The sequence below is a fragment of the Macrobrachium nipponense genome, chromosome 24 (genome assembly GCF_015104395.2).
Source record: "Macrobrachium nipponense isolate FS-2020 chromosome 24, ASM1510439v2, whole genome shotgun sequence".
Taxonomy (NCBI): domain Eukaryota; kingdom Metazoa; phylum Arthropoda; class Malacostraca; order Decapoda; family Palaemonidae; genus Macrobrachium; species Macrobrachium nipponense.
Genome location: NC_061091.1, coordinates 15,429,701 through 15,451,926, shown reverse-complemented (window position 1 = coordinate 15,451,926; position 22,226 = coordinate 15,429,701). Strand labels below are relative to the sequence as shown.

The 22,226-nt window shown below is 36.8% G+C and overlaps 1 protein-coding gene across 1 annotated transcript in view; it reads left to right on the top strand.

Moving 5' to 3' along the window:
- Positions 1-6,433: 6,433 nt before the first annotated feature.
- Positions 6,434-22,226, top strand: part of LOC135205854 (uncharacterized) — a 29,920-nt gene continuing 14,127 nt past the window's right edge. Inside the window, exons 1-2 of the mRNA XM_064237107.1 lie at positions 6,434-6,555; positions 20,706-20,839. Of these exons, the coding sequence (XP_064093177.1) occupies positions 20,801-20,839 (39 nt within the window). The 5' untranslated portion in view covers positions 6,434-6,555; positions 20,706-20,800. The remainder of the gene's footprint in view (positions 6,556-20,705; positions 20,840-22,226) is intronic.

Sequence of the window (22,226 nt, the reverse complement as noted above, 5' to 3'; positions counted from 1 at the left end):
CTTAAACACGCCGAAAAGGTGGATACATATACCGGGTGAAAACCCTTGGGGTGTGGTGGGGGGCAATATCTAAGAAAGATCCTATATTTTTTTTTTTTTTTAGTTTAGCCTTCGACTTGTAATTCATTAAAAGCAAACGAATCACCTCCGTTTCCTAATAAATTTCAGGATTTAATGGCCCCATGTGCAACATTGTTCACTAAATTCAATATGACAAACAAAAAGACACCTATCTATTATGTCAAGATCAAATATATAACTTACTTTTATGGCGTCAAGGATAAACAAAACACACCCCCTTGGCTCCATGCCGCCCCCCCAAACTCACCCCCCCCCAACCCCCCCCCTCTCTCTCTCTCTCTCTGTAATAAGGTTCCAAGTGCAGTTTAGGAAATAATCATGCATAAGGCTTTTCGACCCCTCTCTCTCTCTCTCTCTCTCTCCTCTCTCGTCTCTCTCTCTCTCTCTCTCTCTCTCTCTGTAATATAAGGTTCCAAGTCCAGGCTCAGAAATAGTCATGCGTAAGACTTTTCGATCCGGCCCCCTCCCCTCTCTCTCTCTCTCTCTCTCTCTCTCTCTCTCTCTCTCTCTCTCTCTCTCTCTCTCTCTCTCTCTAGTAGTGCTATTTTGCTTGGTGAGACGTACCTGCACACAGTCTGATTAATCAACAGGTATCACGTGTTTAACATACGTCTAGAAATCGAAAAATATCTAGAAGTGTTCGTGAACTGTCGGTGATAAGATAAGATTAGTGTGAAAATAGTAGGATAAAGCGTCTACTAAGTTAGTTTATCAAGTGAAATATTGTAAATCAGATCAAGATGGCAGTAAGTTCCAACTGTGGAAAGAAATGGCGAAATCTTGCGTGTCTAGCAGATTCGCAACATGATGAGGCAGCAGGAAGGGAGCTGGCATTTCTCATCCATGAGATCAACAACAGCCCTAATCAAAAAGATACAAAAGCATTCATAGACATATTAGAAGGATATGATCCTTCAAACTGGAACAAATCAACAGAAAACATCTTGGAAATAATTGAAGAAGTTCCAAATAAAATCCAAGTGGTCAAGAGACTCATAAAGAAAATTTACATCAATCAACATATTCCGACAAATAAAATGAATAAGGTGAACATTGTGAATATACTAATTGATGCAATAGGAAAAATAATGCTAAAATCATGCAAACTGTGTAAGGTGTGGTATAGCATAGTTAATCCACAAAACCTGATCAGAAAATGTTCTGCATGCAACATTCCAATGTATTCTCAATGTGCTGAAGTAATGCAAAATACGAGTAAGGATACCAGAATATTTTGCTCAACATGTATCATGGATAGACAATGTTATTAAATCAAGACTTTATGTACAAATAGTTGAGGATGAAGAAGAAGAGGAAGAGGAAGAAGAGGAAAATGGAAGAGAAGAAAAAAACTGAAATGACAGAAAAAAATAAGGAAAACAAAGAACAAGACAAGAGTATGGATGCAGACATACTCATTGATACTCCATATGAGGCAATCAAGCAGCATACAATACAAAAGAAGAAAATAAATTACGACATGACAACACAAAATAAAATCCCGAAGAGGATCTACCCAGATCTGCACACTGATGGGAAAGAGGAAAAAATAGACAAGAAAGACAAAGTCTGCACCCTTTTGAAAAGAGGGAATTGCAGATTTGGAGAAAGATGTTACTACAAACATCCCAAGGTATGTCACAACCATGAAATCTATGGTAAATGTGCATACCTAGACGGCTATGAGGGTGATTGCAGAGATCTACATCCAAAAATATGCAAAAACCTAAAAGAAGGTAAAGGATGTAAGTTCGACAAAAAATATAAATATATGCACCCTGTAGCCATGAATCAAAATCAGTTAAATAATCAATTAAATAATAAAATCCAAAATAGGAAAGAAACAAATAAAGAGAGGAACAAAGAACATAAGGTGAAGGAAAAAAGCAGGCCATCACTGCGATATGGAGTGTCAGCAAAGAATTTCCAAGCCTCTGCTCCAAGATACTACAGCTCAAGAGATAAATACTGTATGTACGATGGTAGGGGATATTGCAGATACGGAGAAAATTGCAGATTCAGACACAAAATGAATAATTATGATGAAGGAAGATCAAATATTATGGAAAAGTTGGATTTTTTAATGTCAGAATTTCTGGAAATGGAGAAAAGAACAACATACCAGAACAGGAAAGAGACATGGGAAAATCCTTATTATTACCCATATTAAATGAAGGAGATAACATGCAAACCATCATGGTGATGAATGCGCAGGGTTTAGTTACGAGTAATTCAAAAAGAAAAATAGAGTACTTAGAAGAACTAACCCAAATTGAAAAGAAAATAGATATTATGAATAGAAGTGAAATCTGGTATTCCCAAGAGACTGATAATGACGATCAAATAAAAGGTTCCAAACTTATAGATCAGATAGAAAAAATATGGAATCAAAGGGGGAACCCGTGAGGGATATTCGGGAAAGACAAAAAACAAGGAAAAAATAAAAAATTATGAGGAAAATATCAGTAACTCAGAATGTGAACTAATAGCGGTAGAATTTGAAACAGAAAAATTAATGAACATAGTAATATATAGACCCCCTAATACTAAAGAGTTTGACACAATAATAGAATAATTGGATGATATATGTAGAAATCACAAGGACTGGACTATTCTCCTATCCGGAGACTTTAACTTTCCTTTCGTAGACTGGAAATAACGAATAGGAGATTGTGGTTGTAGTTATACATATAAAAAAGAGAGTAACAATGGTGCAGAAGATAAAGGGCAATTCGAAAAGCTATTAGATATGCTACTAGAATACAACATTCAACAAATAAATCACCTGCCAACAAGAAAGGAAAATACTTTAGACCTAGTAATTGTGAACGAGGTGAATTATGTTAAAGAAATAATAGTTTATAATGCGAGTATTTCAGACCATAATGTCATAGAATTAACAGTCCATTCCAAAGCAAGTGAACACAGAGATAAGCAAGAAATGAAAAAGTGGGAAGGATATGGAAAATACAACTTCTACAGTAAAAATATAAAATGGTCAGAAATAAATGAAGAATTAAACAAAGATTGGGATAACATTTTCGTAAGTGATGATATATAGGTAAATACGGAGATATTATATAAAACATTAGAGAAAATAGTGGATAAATATATACCGAAGAAGAAAAGTAAACATTAGTCATGCATACCAAGAGACAGAAGGATCTTGTTCCAGAAAATCAGAAAGTGGAAAAAAGGTCTTGCAAAAGAAAAAAATGCATGGAAAGTGATCGAACTAAAACGTAAGACAGAAAATGCAGAACAAAAGATTATACAATCAAAAGAAAATGAAAAACGCGACTTGGAAGAAAAAACCCTAGTAAATATCAAGCAAAACCCCAAACTATTGTACTCGTATATGAAAAAGATGAATAAAAGAAGAATAGAAATAGGCCCTCTAAGAATTGAAGGGAGATTAACGAATGATGAAAAGAATATATGAACATATTGGCAGAAGGATATAAGAGAGAATTCACCCCTAGAATTGATAATGAAGATAATGATATAGAAGTAAGGGATGAAAATAGTGAATATTTAGCAGACATAGATATTAATGAAGCTGATATTGTGCAGGCTATTAATGAAATTAAAAATGGAGCTGCAGCAGGGCCTGATGGTGTCCCTGCTATTTTGTTAAAGAAAGTAGTTCATTCTAGCGCAAAGCCACTTGCAATATTATTAAGACAAAGTGTAGATATAGGCAAGATTTATGATGAGCACAAATTAGCATATATTACCCATACTTTCAAAAGTGGATCATGACTAGAGGCAAGTAATTATAGGCCTGAGAGTCTAACATCACATATTATGAAAGCGTATGAAAGGGTAATGAAGAAAAATATTATGAAACATTTAATAAAAAAATAATTTGTTTAATATAGGCCAACATGGTTTTGTACCCGGAAAAAGTGCACAAACCCAACTGTTAGTCCACCGTGAGAACATATACAACAATATGAAAAGCAGAAATGAAACAGATGTGGTTTATCTAGACTTTGCAAAAGCTTTTGACAAGGTAGACCATAATATATTAGCGAAGAAAATTAGAAAACATAATATAGTGGATAACGTAGGATGATGGTTAAAAGAATTTTTACACAACAGAAAACAGATAGTTATTGCAAACGATGAGAAATCGGATGAAGCTAAGGTAATAGCTGGTGTGCCACAAGGTACGGTGTTAGCTGCATTACTGTTTGTTATTATTGATTTGCAGACAACTAGACAGTAATGTTAAGTATTTGTAGTGAGTAGTTTCGCCGATGACACAAGAATAAGTAGAGAAATTACTAGTGATGAGATAGGAACGCGCTACAAAGAGACCTTAACAGAGTATATGATTGGGCAGAGGTAAATACGATGGTATTTAACTTTGATAAATTTGAATCAATAAATTATGGAGACAGAGAAGGAAAGCTGTATGCATATAGGGTACCTAATAATGAGACAATCACAAATAAGGAAGCAGTTAAAGACCTTGGTGTGATGTTGAATAGGAACATGTTATGCAATGATCAAATAGCAATTCTATTGGCAAAACAAAAATGTAAAGCAAAAAATGGGAATGTTAATAAGGCACTTCAAACAAGCAAAGCTGAACGCAATGTTTATGCTTTATAAGACATGTTTCGTAGTCCCACGTTGAATATTGCAATATGATATGGTACCCACACTATCAAAAGGATATTGCACAAATAGATAGTGTACAAAGATCCTTTACAGCTAGAATAGAAGAAGTTAAGGATCTTGACTACTGGGAAAGACTACAATCCTTAAAATTATATAGTCTAGAAAGGAGAAGAGAACGCTACATGATATAATTCAGTCATGGAAACAAATAGAAGAAATTGCCGAAAACATCATGGAGCTAAAAATATCAGAAAGAGCAAGCAGAGGTAGATTAATAGTGCCCAAAACAATACCTGGAAAAATAAGGAAAGCACACAGGACATTAATCCACTACGCACCAGCATCGATAATGCAGCGTCTATTCAATGCGTTGCCAGCTCATCTGAGGAATATATCAGGAGTGAGCGTAGATGTGTTTAAGAATAAGCTCGACAAATATCTAAGCTGCATCCCAGACCATCTAAGATTGGAAGATGCAAAATATGCCGGAAGATGTACTAGCAACTCTCTGGTAAACATTAGAGGTGCCTCAAACTGAGGGACCTGGGGCAACCCTAACAAGATGTAAGGTCTGTAAGGTAAGGTCTCTCTCTCTGTCTCTGTCTCTCTGTAATATAAGGTTCCAAGTCCAGGCTCAGAAATAATCATGCATAAGGCTTTTCGATCTCTCTCTCTCTCTCTCTCTCTCTCTCTCTCTCTCTCTCTGTAATATAATGTTCCAAGTCCAGGCTCAGAAATAATCATGCATAAGGCTTTTCGACCTCTCTCTCTCTCTCTCTCTCTCTCTCTCTCTCTCTCTCTCTCTCTGAATATAAAGCTCCCCAAGTCCAGGACTAAGAATAATCATGCATAAGGCTTTGTCGACCTCTTCTCTCTCTCTCTCTCTCTCTCTCTCTCTCTCTCTCTCTCTCTCTCTCTCTGTAATATAAGGTTCCAAGTCCAGGCTCAGAAATAATCATGCATAAGGCTTTTCGACCTCTCTCTCTCTCTCTCTCTCTCTCTCTCTCTCTCTCTCTGTAATATAAAGCACCAAGTCCAGGCTAAGATATAATCATGCATAAAGCTTTTCGACCTCTCTCTCTCTCTCTCTCTCTCTCCACGGATCCACGCGACGTAATTCCGTGCCAAAGCTCGGTTTTATATATATGAGGCAACCTTTTAAATGTCTCGTGTTTGTTCATGGAAATAACGGTATCGACTCCACCACGTTCCAGAATGGATAGCAATAATATGAGGTTTTAGCGGAGTCGAACCCATACTCGCGCTAAATGTCGTGTCAATAAGAAAATCCAGTTAAAAGAAGAAAGAAGAAGAAAAAAAAAAAAAAGGAACAGAGGCAGCCAGCAGCCTTGTTTGCGTAGCCATAAGTGCATACACGCAGTCGGCGGCTGTAGCAACAAGAGGTTGAACAGGGACAGTTGGAGTCACTTGCTGTTGAGGATCCCGAACCGCAGTGACTTACGGACCATCTTTTAAGGTGCGTTTCCAGTGCCGCAGCTCAAACGGACGGTGCCATTTTATATAACGACAACAAGTACAAACTGTGAGCCGCGCGACGACTGTACTATAAGTCTAGCGGCTACAGTCGTCTGAGCCGCGGTACAGGGAACGCGCCTATACAAAAAAAAAAAAAAAAAAAAAAAAAAAAAAAAAAAAAAACACTGAGTTCGCATCGAAGTTCGATAGAAAATTTATGGAAATCTTCCTCTTTCTCTGCTTCAGATATTGACAGCGGGTTACAGTGATATTCTACGGGTACAGCGGGAATGGCTTCTGCAACTTATACCGTTAAATGCAGACGTTATCGATGATCAAGAAAAAACGGAAATTCCAAATATATAAGAGGTACGTGCCATTACAGTTCAGTATTCTACCGTTAAGTAACCAGTCCATGGCAAATAACTCATCTTTTATATTTTTTTAAAAGATTTTTTTAAATATTTATTAATTTTTGAAGAGGTATCTGGCATTACAGTTCAGTATTCTATGGTTAAGGAGCCAGTCCATGTCAGTTAAACCATCTTTTTTTTTTTTTTTTTTTACTTATTAATTTGTCATATAAATCACTATAAAAAAAAAGTTCACCGTTCCTTACATAAAAGGTCGATTCGGTTGGGTAGTTATATGAATAGGTATCAGCTTCGAACATTCGGTTCATTTGAAAATAGTAAATAGATTACGAGAACAACCTCAATTGCCTTTGCATTAAATGCAACGTCAGAGCAACATTACAGAAAATGATTCCTTTCGCCTCAAGGACGGTACTGACATTAAATTCATTTGCGGAAAACAGGCCGTCGTATTAAAACATTTAAATTTAAATGAGATTTCGTCCAGGACCAAAATGAATAAATATAACCTGCTCTTATATATTGCTAAAATTAATCTTGTTAATTCGTTGCTGATAGAAATTATACGATGCATTTTTTGGTTACCTAAAATAAATAATGTGTATTTATTCTACGTTAGCGTGGGCAAATAGCACATTTTTATCGCTACAGAATTTAAAAAACCTTAAAAAAATATGTTTGGTAGACAAAGGCAGAAAGACAAAATATTTTGCCGTACCGATAGATGAAACAAATGAGTTCACACACAAAAATTTCCTTTTATATATTCTATACCACACACACACACACACACACACACACACACATATATATATATATATATATATATATATATATATATATATATATATATATATATATATATATATATATATATATTTCACCCCTTTCAGAAAACAGGCGGTAAAAGCTGCCCTGCCCTTCCGTTCGTTTATCAGGTAGCATTCAGGGATGAACTTGCTAGCCACACGCCCGTTTCTAAACGGCTAATGCCCACCTCAGTCGATGGGCAACCGGATACCTATACCACTTTTCAATTAAGCGAACGCAAGGGTGTTTTAAGGGAAAATGCCCACATCGCTCTGTCTTCGCTTGAGATTTGAAATCGGGCTTCCGTTAGAAAGAAGAGCATGTCAATCATCATTGGGTTTGTGTGTGTGTGTGTGTGTGTGTGTGTCAGCGCGCTCATAATAATACAAAGGGAGACTGCATATAAACGTCTTGGCTCAGAAATGCTTGGAATATGGCCCAACTCTAATCGGCCCGCTATAATGACTGGGGCGCTCGAATATGTCACTATGCCTATACATTTTCGATCCTTCATAATCACGCTAAGTACAGCTATTATTCTAAATTCACCTTAAAGATGATCGATGGGCGAGTAAGCGGAGGGGGGACTGATTTCTATAAACAAGCATGGGATTGGCTGCACACACACACACACACACAAACATCAAAGATGATAATATTCTTTTGCCTTGAATAATTCAAGCTAAAATTACGACCTTCACTAATGTTTTGGGATCTGGGGAGAGAAGTGGTGAAATATAAAACGCTGGGCAATGTAACTGAAGCAACTATCTTAACAGGAATGAGAGAGAGAGAGAGAGAGAGAGAGTTTTTCGGTTGTCATTCACGACCCCGGGTTGGTCAGCTAGTACTCTATAAACATATCAGTGAAAGTAGGGTAGTAAGTGGGTGAAAAAGATTGACAAAGGGATGGAAGTGCGAGTCGCTAATTGATGGATCAATGGAAGAACAAGAAGCGTAAGAAAAATGGAGAGTTGGTGTTCATAAATGGGTTAGTCGATCTAATAATAGGGGGAACATTTTTCGAGAAAGCTCATGATTTCTGAAAAAATGTCAAAACATTCAGGCATTACTTATACGTCTAGTAATCGTCTCAGAACATATAAAAATCCATTTATGTACTTGAATACCAAGCCTTCGCCGAATGTAATCCCCATTTCTAAGAGGTTATACCTCAGTGCAGATATTCTTTAAAATTATTTCGTTGAAAATTGCAACTATACATTAATACATCTTCAAGAAGAATCCTCAGTAACTAAGTCTGAAAAGAGACTAAGGCGCTGATGTGAAATATATTACTCCCATTATTCTTTGAAAACCTGCTTACCTTACACCACCTCAGCGGTGTATAAGAGGTGGTCCTTTCCTCCACGTCCCCCCCCCCCCCCCCCCACACATGTATCTATGAGTAAAATTTCCTCCCAGATTTAAAGGAAAAAAAAAAAAGGAGAAAGAGAAGGGGTGTTTTTATTCTTTTGGGAATGAATTAGTGAGACATTCGACTCTGCTTCTTAGTAACTCTTGTTAAGAGAATAACGAATATAACGAGAGAATTTTTAACTTTTCCATAGGGCTCGCGCCCCTCTTGGAAATTGATGACGCCCCCCAGGTTAACAACCAGTGGCCTCAATGCAACCATCAAAACGAAATCATCCCCCCTCCCACCCCCTAACAGACTTAATTCTTGGAATGCTGCTGCTGAAATCTCTCAAAGACTGCACATGAAGACAAACCTTTCCTCCTGAACAAAGCTGCTGAGGGATAAGATCGTGCAATACCTCGGCGGAAATTGGCCTCGCAGGAGAGGCGGTCTCCGCTCGCTTCCTGCTGGAGGGCGCGAGGCAAGGATGACACCAGACGTAAATCTCCTCCTTCTGCGAACGAGAGGCGGAACTGCACTGCTCAGAAATGAATAAGACCTCGGCAGAGCTAAAAAAAAAAAAAAAATTCGTTAATGGCATTTCATACTTCTTGCGTCGCATCGATGTCATTTCTCTCGGGGAGTCTTCAGACAGGCCTTCGGATGTTGCTGACGTCTAGGGTATCGTGGAAATCTTTTCCGACTGCTTTCGGGTATCGTTAATGTCCAGGGTATCGTGGAAATCTTTTCCGACTGCTTTCGGGTATCGTTAATGTCCAGGGTATCATGGAAATCTCTTTTTATTGCTTTCGGGTATCGTTAATGTCCAGGGTATCGTGGAAATCTTTTCCGACTGCTTTCGGGTATCGTTAATGTCCAGGGCATCGTGGAAATCTTTTCCGACTGCTTTCGGGTATCGTTAACGTTCAGGGTATCGTGGAAATCTTTTCCGACTGCTTTCGGGTATCGTTAATGTTCAGGGTATCGTGGAAATCTCTTTTTATTGCTTTCGGGTATCGTTAATGTTCAGGGTATCGTGGAAATCTTTTCCGACTGCTTTAGTGTATCGTTAATGTTCAGGGTAGCGTGGAAATCTTTTCCAGACTGCTTTCCGGGTTAAGCGTTAATGTTCATGGTAGCGTGGACAAATCTTTTCCCGACTGCTTTCGTGGTATCGTTAATGTTCAAGATATCGTGGAATTGCTTCCTTTTATTTTTATTGCTTTCGGGTATCGTTAATGTTCAGGGTATCGTGGAACCTTTTTCCGACTGGCTTTCGGGTATCATTAATGTTCAGGGTATCGTGGAAATCTCTTTTTATTGCTTTCGGGTATCGTTAATGTTCAGGGTATCGTGGAAACCCTTTCCGACTGCTTTCGGGTATCGTTAATGTTCAGGGTATCGTGGAAATCTCTTGTTATTGCTTTCGGGTATCGTTAATGTTCAGGGTATCGTGGAAATCTTTTCCGACTGCTTTCGGGTATCGTTAATGTTCAGGGTATCGTGGAAATCTTTTCCGACTGCTTTCGGGTATCGTTAATGTTCAGGGTATCGTGGAAACCTTTTCCGACTGCTTTCGGGGATCGTTAATGTTCAGGGTATCGTGGAAACCTTTTCCGACTGCTTTCGGGTATCGTTAATGTTCAGGGTATCGTGGAAATCTTTTCCGACTGCTTTCGGGTATCGTTAATGTTCAGGGTATCGTGGAAATCTTTTCCGACTGCTTTCGGGTATCGTTAATGTTCAGGGTATCGTGGAAATCTCTTTTTATTACTTTCGGGTATCGTTAATGTTCAGGGTATCGTGGAAATCTCTTTTTATTGCTTTCGGGTATCGTTAATGTTCAGGGTATCGGGGAAATCTTTTCCGACTGCTTTCGGGTATCGTTAATGTTCAGGGTATCGTGGAAATCTCTTTTTATTGCTTTCGAGTATCGTTAACGTCCAGGGTATCGTGGAAATCTTTTTTTTATTACTTTCGAGTATCGTTAACGCTCAGGGTACCGTGGAAATCTTTACCGACTACTTTCGAGTATCGTTAACGTTCAGGGTACCGTGGAAACCTTACCTACTGCTTTCGGGTATCGTTAACGTCCAGGGTATCGTGGAAATCTTTACCGACTGCTTTCGAGTATCGTTAACGTCCAGGGTATCGTGGAAATCTTTTTTTTTATTGCTTTCGGGTATCGTTAACGTTAAGGGTATCGTGGAAATCTTCACCGACTACTTTCGGATATTGTTAACGTCCAGGGTACCGTGGAAATCTTTACCGACTGCTTTCGGATATTGTTAAAGTTCTGAGTATCGTGGAAATCTTTTTTCGAAAACTAGGAGCTATCTGAAATAGATAGGCGATACGGAAGCAATAATGAAAAGGATGCTCTTTCCGATTCCACGGTATAAAATGCTCTTGTTAACTGGGCAATAAAACCGGATCTGTCCTCAAGTCTTGTACTGTAATTGGGAGACTGCATAAAAGCCTCCAGCCAAACACGACGTACGGACAAAATTCAAATGAAAAAATAAAAAAATCTAAATTATTAGGTGATACGAAATACGTATTGGAGGAGAAAGCAACCGTAAACAAATCTAATGTATATGAAATATGTTCCGATCATATGAAGCAAACCATAAGATAAAGCCAAAAAAAAAAAAAAACATAAGAATTTAAAAGGCACGCCTAAATTTCTTCAAAACACCAATTTGTTTTCGAAAACCGGGGACGCATTGATAATAAAAAAAACGAATATCCCGTTCCAAGAGGGATTCCCGGTATGACAAATGAAGGGAAAAAAAGGCATACCAAACTTCTTTGTAATAAACATTTCCAATAAACATTTCCAAACTCAAAGTTTACAGGGGGGCATCAGTAAATAATAAGTTGTTTTTTCTGGTTGTCATCGGTAAAATATTGTTTTTCTATGACACAACTACAAGAGAGCCGCAAGGTGATAAGGTATTCATCTAATAAAGAAACTACGTCAAATAAGAATGAATCAAAAATAATAATAAAAAAAGAAAATACTTATTTCCCATTTCTCTGGAAAAATCGCAGCGCCAATTCTTATTAATGAAGGTTCAGAAAGAGGAAGGCTTGTTAAACCTTGCGGTTTGCAAGTACCAGGTATCTTTTTAGGAGGATTATTCCACAGAGAGAGAGAGAGAGAGAGGAGAGAGAGAGAGAGAGAGAGAGAGAGAGAGAGAGAGAGAGAGAGAGAGGCGCCCTCTCTCCTCTTCGTTTCATGTTATGCTTCATAGTTTTTTGATAATATTTCCAGGCCCTTCGTCGTTTCGTACTGGCCGAGTTTCCCTCGAAACATCTACTTTAAGCGGGTCGGATTACCTTCAAATATGCATGGTGATATATCAGCTTTTACAATGTCCTGAGCACGAATCGTATGTGCTCATTCCCTTGTGAGTTTATTGTTTCTCTGTGCTGTAACTATGCATTTATATATAAGCATATTTCTGCAATATAATATATACATATATATATATATATATATATATATATATATATATATATATATATATATATATATATATATATATATATATATATATATATATATATATATATATATATAATATATATATATATATATATATATTCTGCATTGACTTCTTGCGTATTCATGTGGACATCAGTCAGAGAAAGTGAAGCGGCCAAAGATAATCAAATACGAATACATATACATATAATACATACATACATATATATATATATATATATATATATATATATATATATATATATATATATATATTTATATATGAGTATACATACACACACACATATATATATTTATATATATATATATATATATATATATATATATATATATTACAAAACATAAGAATGTGATGTATATTCAATGTGTGTACCCCATTTTAGCATACACAGGATCTGGTAGTGAAACGTGCGTATATAAAATTTCAACTTTAACAGACATTATACTTAAGGGTCGCGCGAACAAGAGGACCACAACAAAACGACATAACTTAGGTTACTGTTTCCATTTCTAGGTTTAACTTATGAAACTGATGCAAAAGTCCAATATTCAACAAACAGTCTACAGCAAATGTCCAAAACATTAGGACCGGGTCATATGACGGCGAAGTGAATCGCAAAAATAAATAAAGAAATACGCAGATAAACAAAATAAAGGGAGATAAAAACAGATAAAAATGTTAAATTCTAACATTCAACAATATATATATATATATATATATATATATATATATATATATATATATATATATATATATATATATAAACATAATTTTAAATATAAATAAAAAAAATATTTCTATGTCCATATACATTAAGGCTAGATCATTAGACGGTGAAGTAAATATCCCTCCCCAGACAAAAAATATAAAAATTAATAATAAAAAAAAAAATATTTTAAGTCAATTTACATTAAAGCCAGCTCATTAGACGGCGAAAATAATCGGCAAAATAAATCGCAAAAAAAAAAAAAACAACAAACAAAACAAAATAATTTTTTTTTACTCTTAAAGATGGGGCGGGAGGAGCAGCAGGGGCCACAGCCCCTTTGAAATGAGGATAATTCGCCGAGCGAGTCATATGCCGGTGACAGATGGACTCTTGAGAGTCCTTGCTTATCTCCCTCGGCGGTGCATTTTTCGTCCCGTTTTCTTCATCCTTGCAGGCAATCATACTTCCCGTTTTCTTCATCCTTGCAAGCAATCATACTTCCGTGTAATGAGTTTGCCAGATGTAAATCCGCCATTTCTGCGGCTAATTCTCTTCCTCCTCCTCCTCCTTCTCTTCTTCTTCTCTCCTTTTTCTATTTCTTTTTTTTTCTCTTTTTTTTTTCTCGCCCGCCTATTCTCCTTGCTGCCTTTTATCTGTCAGATTGTATGGCCCCATTCGGGGTTTTTTTCCAATCTATCTTTCAGTGAGTGACTTCTTTCTTTTCATGGACATTCTTTGTTTTTCAGTCACGTCTTCAGTCTCCATATTCTGAATGTCTACGTATTTACTGGACTGTCTGTAGACGTGGCTTATATATTAATAATATCTACTCCTTTGCCTAAATATAAAAAAACACCAACGTTATTAAAATCGTGTAAAGCTGCCGCTAAACGGAATATCAAGCCATAAATAGAAAAGTTGAAAAACGGAGCCTAGAGAAAAAAAAATGGCCTCGTACAAATCATCATACACGTAAAGCAGCTGCAGTTGAAAAACGTCATAAATATTCAGGATAAGAACACGGCGCTTCCAATTAGCATTAAAAGCTCTTTCAAACTTGGGGGCATTAGCATCCATAATGCAGTCGAGGGGACCTTTCCACAATTTTGTAGGAAGCTGGCGAATGGCATCAATGGTTATGGGCAGAGACAAAATAAAACCTCGGCAGAATACGGATAAAAGGGCGAGCGAAACAATCTTCTTCTTTCCCTCCGTTATCCCTACATTCAGGGGACGGTTGCCTGATGCGCCCATCTCCACTGTATGCATCAGGCATGGTTTATTGTTTGGCAACGGGGTTTTTACGACTGCATGCCCTTGCTGTCATCAACCACAGTTACTGGCGATGGGCCTCGCCTTTGACTAAAAGGCCACCTGGAAAGGCAGCCGTTTCCACAGTTATTGGCAGTGGGACTAGCCTTTTACTAAAAAGTAAGACTGCAAGGCTACAGTTTCCACAGTTATTGGCAGTGGGACTAGCCTTTTACTAAAAAGCAAGACTGCAAGGCTACAGTTTCCACAGTTATTGGCAGTGGGACTAGCCTTTTACTAAAAAGTAAGACTGTAAGACTGCAGTTTCCACAGTTATTGGTGGTGGGTTTAGCCTTTTACTAAAAAGTAAGGCTGCAAGGCTACAATTTCCACAGTTATTAGCGGTGGGACTAGCCTTTTACTAAAAAGCAAGACTGCAAGGCTACAGTTTCCACAGTTATTGGCAGTGGGACTAGCCTTTTACTAAAAAGTAAGACTGCAAGACTGCAGTTTCCACAGTTATTGGTGGTGGGTTTAGCCTTTTACTAAAAAGTAAGGCTGCAAAGCATCAGTTTCCACAGTTACTGGCGGTGGGCCTATGGTGGTAGTATTCGTACAACCCTACCACAGGGGAAGCAATTGCCACTCATCAAATATCAATCCTGGCCAAGGATACGCCCACATTCCAGTTACTTGCTGCTAGTTCTCATCAGTACCCAGTATTAGCCAAAGGTTCGTTCTCCACGAACAGTCGCTGACTTGTTTACAATCTGCTTGTCATATATTAGACAGGTTGTCGTCGTGTGTTTATGACTGACCACCCAAGCTACTTTGTCTAGAAGACAAAGAACTCACCAGACTTTGTATTTCCGGAAAGAATAATATTGCAATTATGGTGACGATATAAACCAGATGGAAATCATTCCACTGTTTCTTTATATACGATCAGTTTCCTCGTTCCTATCTTATCAAACATATTCTATATTTTTTCGTCATTTAAGTTGGAGACGGAAGGCCAGAAAAAGTACTCGAATATACAGAATCATTTACAGGCTAAAAAAAGAAAAAAAAAGTGAATTAAGGTTGGTTTTTTTTTTTTTTTTTTTTTGCCTAAAAGATTCATTTTAATTAAGCTGATAAAACCTACAGCAGAGGAACCTAAAAATGTCATGGACAGGCACAGTTTTCCAGTAATAATTACAACTCCTGCATACATGGCTACAAGAAAGCATAACACTAATATTTACTTGTACAAGACTGATTACAATGACAAGAATAATCACTTTAGAAACCAACTTTAGCCAAACTCATTAATAAGTCAAAATCTGAAAACTTTAAACATTCTCTACCGATCGCCATATATGCGCTAAAAATGCCCCAGGTCCTCACTACTGACCTCTCTTCAAGGTTATCCATCCATCACTGACACTTGACAGAGCAAACAGATGAAAATCACGAGGCTGGTATTACGTAGAGCTCAACTTTTAAAGTGGGCTTCACAATCGTTTACCTTACGATACTTAATGGCTGTCAGACACGAGCACTCAAATCTGTACTATGAAAGTATCAGGAGTTTGTCGAGGCTCGCTGGTAATTCGTTTCAGTGTGTAGTAATGGTGCTATATTTAACTTATGTGAGTGTTGGCGGTCTCTTGAATTTGAAAATACTTTATACATACAGACATACATATATTTATATGTATATATATATATATATATATATATATATATATATATATATATATATATATATATATATATATATACTTGCACACGGTTACTTTTGCGGGTAGGTAATTGGAGTGTGTTCCTAATGAAAGTAGCACAGCTAAAACATTATGCATAGTATTATATATATATATATATATATATATATATATATATATATTATATCTATATATATATATATATATATATATATATATATATATATATATATATATATATATATATATATATATATATATATATATATATATATATATATATATATATATATATATATATATATATATATATATATTCTGCGCATGCGTGCACTCCTATCACGTATGAGAGGGAATCGATTCTAATCCTATATACCAATCATCCTTTCAACCAACAATAAATCGACCTCGGCATTGAATTGCAACATATTTTAGGAGTTTGTACATATTGCAACTGCCCTTAAATCCAACACGTGTATGGCTAGAGTAAAGCAAATGCTATGGCCGCTAGAATCACTGCACAGGACACCACCTTTAGGAGGCCATTACAAGAAAGGTCTTTCTTTGGGGAATGGTGGTCTTCCTTTGTTGTTCCAGCTAAGACCTAAGAGCCAATAATGAGTCCGCCCATTAACGACTCGAAATCATTTTTGAGTCTTTCAAAGGGAAATCCTCAAAGGATAAGACGCAAAAAAAAAAACAATAAAACAAATCAGAGAATATCGAATCTATATGCTATATTACTTTAAAGGCGACACAGATGCTGCATAATTGGATTCATCTTATTGATGTAAATCAAATAAGCGACAATCGTTTGAGAGTGAAAGATTTATCTCTCTCTGCACATCAAACAAGCCATCACCGACTGGGTCTGTGTGTATATGAGAGAGAGAGAGAGAAGAGAGAGAGAGAGAGAGAGAGAGAGAATCGCACTCAAGACTACAGATTTATGTACCATTGATTAAATATTTCACTGCTCATCAATCAGGAAAAGAAATATTTGCCCTTTTCAAGTCCAGTCGTTCGAACGTCGAGATTATATATATATATATATATATATATATATATATATATATATATATATATATACATATATATATATAGTATATATATATATATATTTATATATATATATGTATAAATAAATTTTTTTTTTTGCCACGAAGGAAAAAATGAAAAAGCGAGATAGCCGAGTACTTTCAGGTCCTATTCGGACCCTTTACAGTATGCCTCTGTAAAGGGTCCGAATAGGACCGAAAGTACTCGGCTATCTCGCTTTTTCATTTTTTCCTTCGTGGCAAAAAAAAAAACTTTATTTATGTATAGCATCACGTTTTATATACTTCGTGATCAAGTCATTCATATATATATATATATATATATATATATATATATATATATATATATATATAAATTATTTATACATATATACTAGCTGACCGACCCGGAGTTGCCCGGGATAACTCCGAATGACAACCGATAAACATTCTCTCTCTCTCCAACCCTCCCTGACTCTTTCCCTCTTTCTTTTCCTTTACACCCCCTCCCTCTTTTTTCTTTTTCCCTCAACATCCCCTCCACCTTTCCTCTCTCTCTATCTATCTCTATTGTTACCCCCTTCCCAACCTCCAACCCTTTTGTTGCCAGTAATGTCTTGCCCTCACAGTATTCTTTACCAGACAGTAAGTCATATATATACCGAAATTATGCCAAGTTTATTTAGTTACTAAGTTTACGGGCAGAACCAGCCCCTTCCAGGGAAGCCCTCCCCAATCCCAACACCCACTGGTGCCGTATGGTGCTAGGGTTGAGTTACCCTCACATGTATATACTATATATATATTTATATACATACACAAAATGTGACTATACAAATAACGGCAATTTCTCTCTTCAGTTGACCTAACTATTTTACAATTTCTTGAAATAATAAAAAAACGTTTTTTCAGCGCCGAATCTAACCTTCATTGTGATCGCTGTCCGCAGTAGCGCATCTGAAATATAGAGAAATATGTATATATATATATGTATATATATATATATATAATATATATTATATATCATATAAACTTATACATATACATACATACATATATAAATATATATATATATATATATATATATATATATATATATATATATATATATATATATATATATTACGTTGATCGACTTAACGATTGCTAAAAGTCACATAATATCAGAAATCATGCAAAAATTTGTAAAACCATCATCAATTATACTGACTTCTCTGTCTTGGGCCAAACAAGCCGTTTACACGAACAGCTTATATTAGAGTCGTTATTTATTAAGCAGTTAGTGCCCAAGTTGAACTCACACACCTCCTCTGTACAGTTGTATCTGGGTTGAACCGGCTTTCTTCGCTGCTTCTCCCTTCTTTCCGAATCACTCAGTCTTCAACTTTTTAGTCTAGCAAGTGCTTTTTAAATTGCTTTCGTTTTAAGTATGTTTTTTTTTATATTTGTTGAGACTCTTATAGTCAAAGTTATGTTTCATGTATTTTTAATTTGTGTTGTTTCTCTTTTAGCTTGATGATGTAACTATGTGTTACGAAACGCGTCGGCAATAAATGTAGTATCCACCTGATGACCGGCTATCTCCTTGTCACCCTGTCCTTTCTATATATACATATATATATATATATTATATATAATATATATAATATATATATACCCCAGTATATTATATATATATATATATATATATACATATATTTTGTATATATAGGATATTGATATATATACATATATATATATATATATATATATATATAATATATATATATATATATATTTACATCTTTATTAGATTTATATGTATTTGTAACTATCCCCGATAAACTCATAACTTCGAGATTTCCTAACACGTTTTGAGCTGCGTTTCTTACTGCGAGCCTGATAATCCAGAGATGGAACATACGAAGTAGTCCTACTGTTACGGCCTCTGGAAAGAGGTCCGCTTCAGGTTCGATATGAAATAAATGAAAAAAAAAAAAAAAAATTCAACACCAACAGTTGAAACTGGGGATACGAATATAGAAAGAAACTAACACAACAAAGGTTTATTTACAAGCTTACTAACATAGGTAAATGCAGAATGGTGTCTCCTATTTACATAAAAAGATAAAATCTTACACTGCATGTACTGGGGGAACAGTGAGGCAATTCAAATACTTGCTAGTCAATTTGGCAATTCGAAGGGATGGCTTCTCAAAAGGAAAACGGTGATTGCAGACGTCCTCTTAACTCCGTATTGCAGGACCTTTTCTTCTTTGAAGTCTGCTCGACGTCGAGATAACACGGACGTCCACTCCTGAAGACGACTAGACCGGTATCCAACCAACTCTCGAACAACTTTTCTTGATTCTTCGTCGGTTCCTTCGTCTCTAGTCTCTCTCTGACGATCTCTGCTGCTGATCTCTCACTCATATTCTGACCAGTGGCTCTTACTGAGGATATATCTCTGTGACTAACAGGTGTCTCTCTTCTACGATATCTCTCTCTCCTGCTACGACCATCGTATTTATACGGCACTCAGGGGGCGGAGCCTACGGCGAACGTCACAGACTCGCAAGATTTCCGGAACTTCTTAGATGAATCTAGACGAGGTATTGCATCATATTTCGCTGCGTTTCTCCCGACACATTGGCGTTCGTTGCGCTCCACAACACGCCCGACGATTCCAGAACAGCCACGAGAACAGGCGCCTCCAATACGAGTGCGAAAGCCTCCTTGCTGCCGAACTTCTCGAATATGCGTCCTCCTTTCCTTTATCTTTCTTTGCTGGGAAGCAATTACCATCACACCTACCCTCCGCAGAAGATTTCGAACTCACGCATTGCAGGCTAAAGTGAAGTTAACCTAAACCATTCTGACTCTGAGCCAGATCCGTCCTAGCGGCAGAATTGACGTTTCCAACCCAGATGCTGTAGGTTAAGGGAAGGTTACCCTCCCAAACAAGGGGTCCACGAATGAAAGGATGGCAGGGCTTCATACTGTGTTTCCCATCTGGATTCCTAAGGCTTGCAGTGGCAATCGTATCCATTTTCGTGTGAAGAAATTGGGAAGTTCAGAAGTCAGGGTCGTTATTAAAACAAACAAACAAACACACACACACATACACATGTATATAATGTATATATATGCGTGTGTGCGTGTGTTGGTGTAAATACATTATCATATATAAAGACGAAATCGATGTTCTAACCCACAGGCACGAGAACCGGCTATCTGAATTTCCAATACCACACATGAAATAAATCTTAACCCAGACTGATTTATCTCTCTCTCTCTCTCTCTCTCTCTCTCTCTCTTCTCTCTCTCTCTTTCAAGTCTAAACGCTTCAGGCAATTAATTCTAAAATACTACTGCTTGAATCCTTATCTCATATAATGGCATTCACATCGGAATATATTTTTTGAGCAAACTGCCTACGTATGACAGCCGTTATCGTACCTGACTCTATGAGCTTTCTCTAGGCCGATTTATTATTTTCCTTTTTCTCTCTTTCTCTGTTAGGGATATTAAGTATTAACATATATATATTTCGCACATTCAACAGTAACAATAACCCGGATCTTTAACGAATTAAAACAGCTATTTTTGCTTCGTTTTCACTCTTCTCATTTCCCTCCGCTCAGATAGATGGATAGAAAAAAAAATATATAGATAAAAAGAACTATCGATGTTATTTGTTTCTAAGTTGAACATATAGTATTGAACACATATACGTATTTGTTTACAAGGTCATGTCTTTTTCTCCCGATCTCTGTCACAGCGAGGAAAATCTGACAAAACCGCAACATCTCCTTGTTGGTTTCCGGGCACCTCTCGCCAACTCGAAGCGTCAAGAGCCCTAGACAAGCATCTGGCATGAATTCTGCATTCAAGCGCTATTCGTGCGTTTACAAGGTATGTACGTAGGCGCTAGGTTCGATAGCGCAGTGTTTTCCTTGCTGTCCAGGAACGCTCCAGTCTAGGTGTAAAATCCTTTCCCTCTTTGCTGCTCTTGTTTACTTTGCATGGCCACTTCAACATGGCATTATCGGCGTTCGAGTCACGGAAGTTGGAACTTTGAATTCTGCACCAAGAATTCCTCCGAAACTAACAGGTGTCGTGCAGACCAAATTATAGCGTCCAAGGAATTATTCATGGGTTAAATGGTGTGGCCTCTAGTCTTGAACTATGAACATTATATCTAAAATAAATGTCATGAAAATATGTCAGTTGCAATGCAACATCTTAAAATTATTTAGGCTTATAACCGATTTTGTTTTTCAGACGAAAAGTGTTTCCGAGCATTTGAAATTTTTCAAGCTATCAATTAATATTTTCTGACAAAAAGGTTTTCCGAACTTTTATAAATCTCTAGACTTATAACTGACTTTGCTCTGATGGAAAGGTCTCCCGAACATTCAAAAATCTCTAGGCTTGTCAATGTTTTTTTTTTCTTTTGTTTTGTTTTGTTCTGACGAAAAGGTTTTCTGGAATTGCATCAGGTGTTAACCTGTATTGATGTTATTTATGGCAGGCAGGATATGTTATTAAAAGAGGTCTGGAAACAGGATAAAACAGAATCTCTAAAGTCAACCAACACTGAAATCGTGTTCTACCTAAATAATGAAAGAGGTCGCCTTGTACACCCACACAGAAGACACATCAAACACCCATACACTTTCTTTTCAAATATTCGTTCCCTTCCAGGGGGTCGATTACCTTTCTTTGCAAAATCTCTTCCACACAGTCTATCCATCCCTCCCAGGCATCTTCTTATCTTTCCCGTCAAAATAAAACTAATTTATTTCAACGCATCTCATACAGAAGGAGCGTAATGTGTTATTCTGATAACTGAAATGTCTCGACCACGCGTAATCCTCGAATATCGAAAAATAAAATAAAACACCAAACCAAGAGAGACGTAGTTTGATATAATTTTATATCTGCGTGGCAGCTTTAAGAATTTTTTTAAATGCCACATATGTAAAAGAGTTTCCTTTCCACGTGTTCCGTCTTTCATATTCAATTGTCGAAATGATGGACTTAACCATTTCCCCGCATAAAAAAATAGATAAAAATCTGAAATTCACTTGGACTGAACTGAATTGAATATAGAATTTAGGCCAAAGGCCAAACACTGGGACCTATGAGGTCATTCAGCCATGACACGGAAATGAAGGGCAAAAGGTTTGAAAGGTGTAACAGGAGGAAAACCTCAAAGTAGTTGCATTATGAATCAATTGTTAGGAGAGGGTGGAAAGTCAGAGGGAAGAGAGAGAGAATATGAATGGAGGTACGGTAA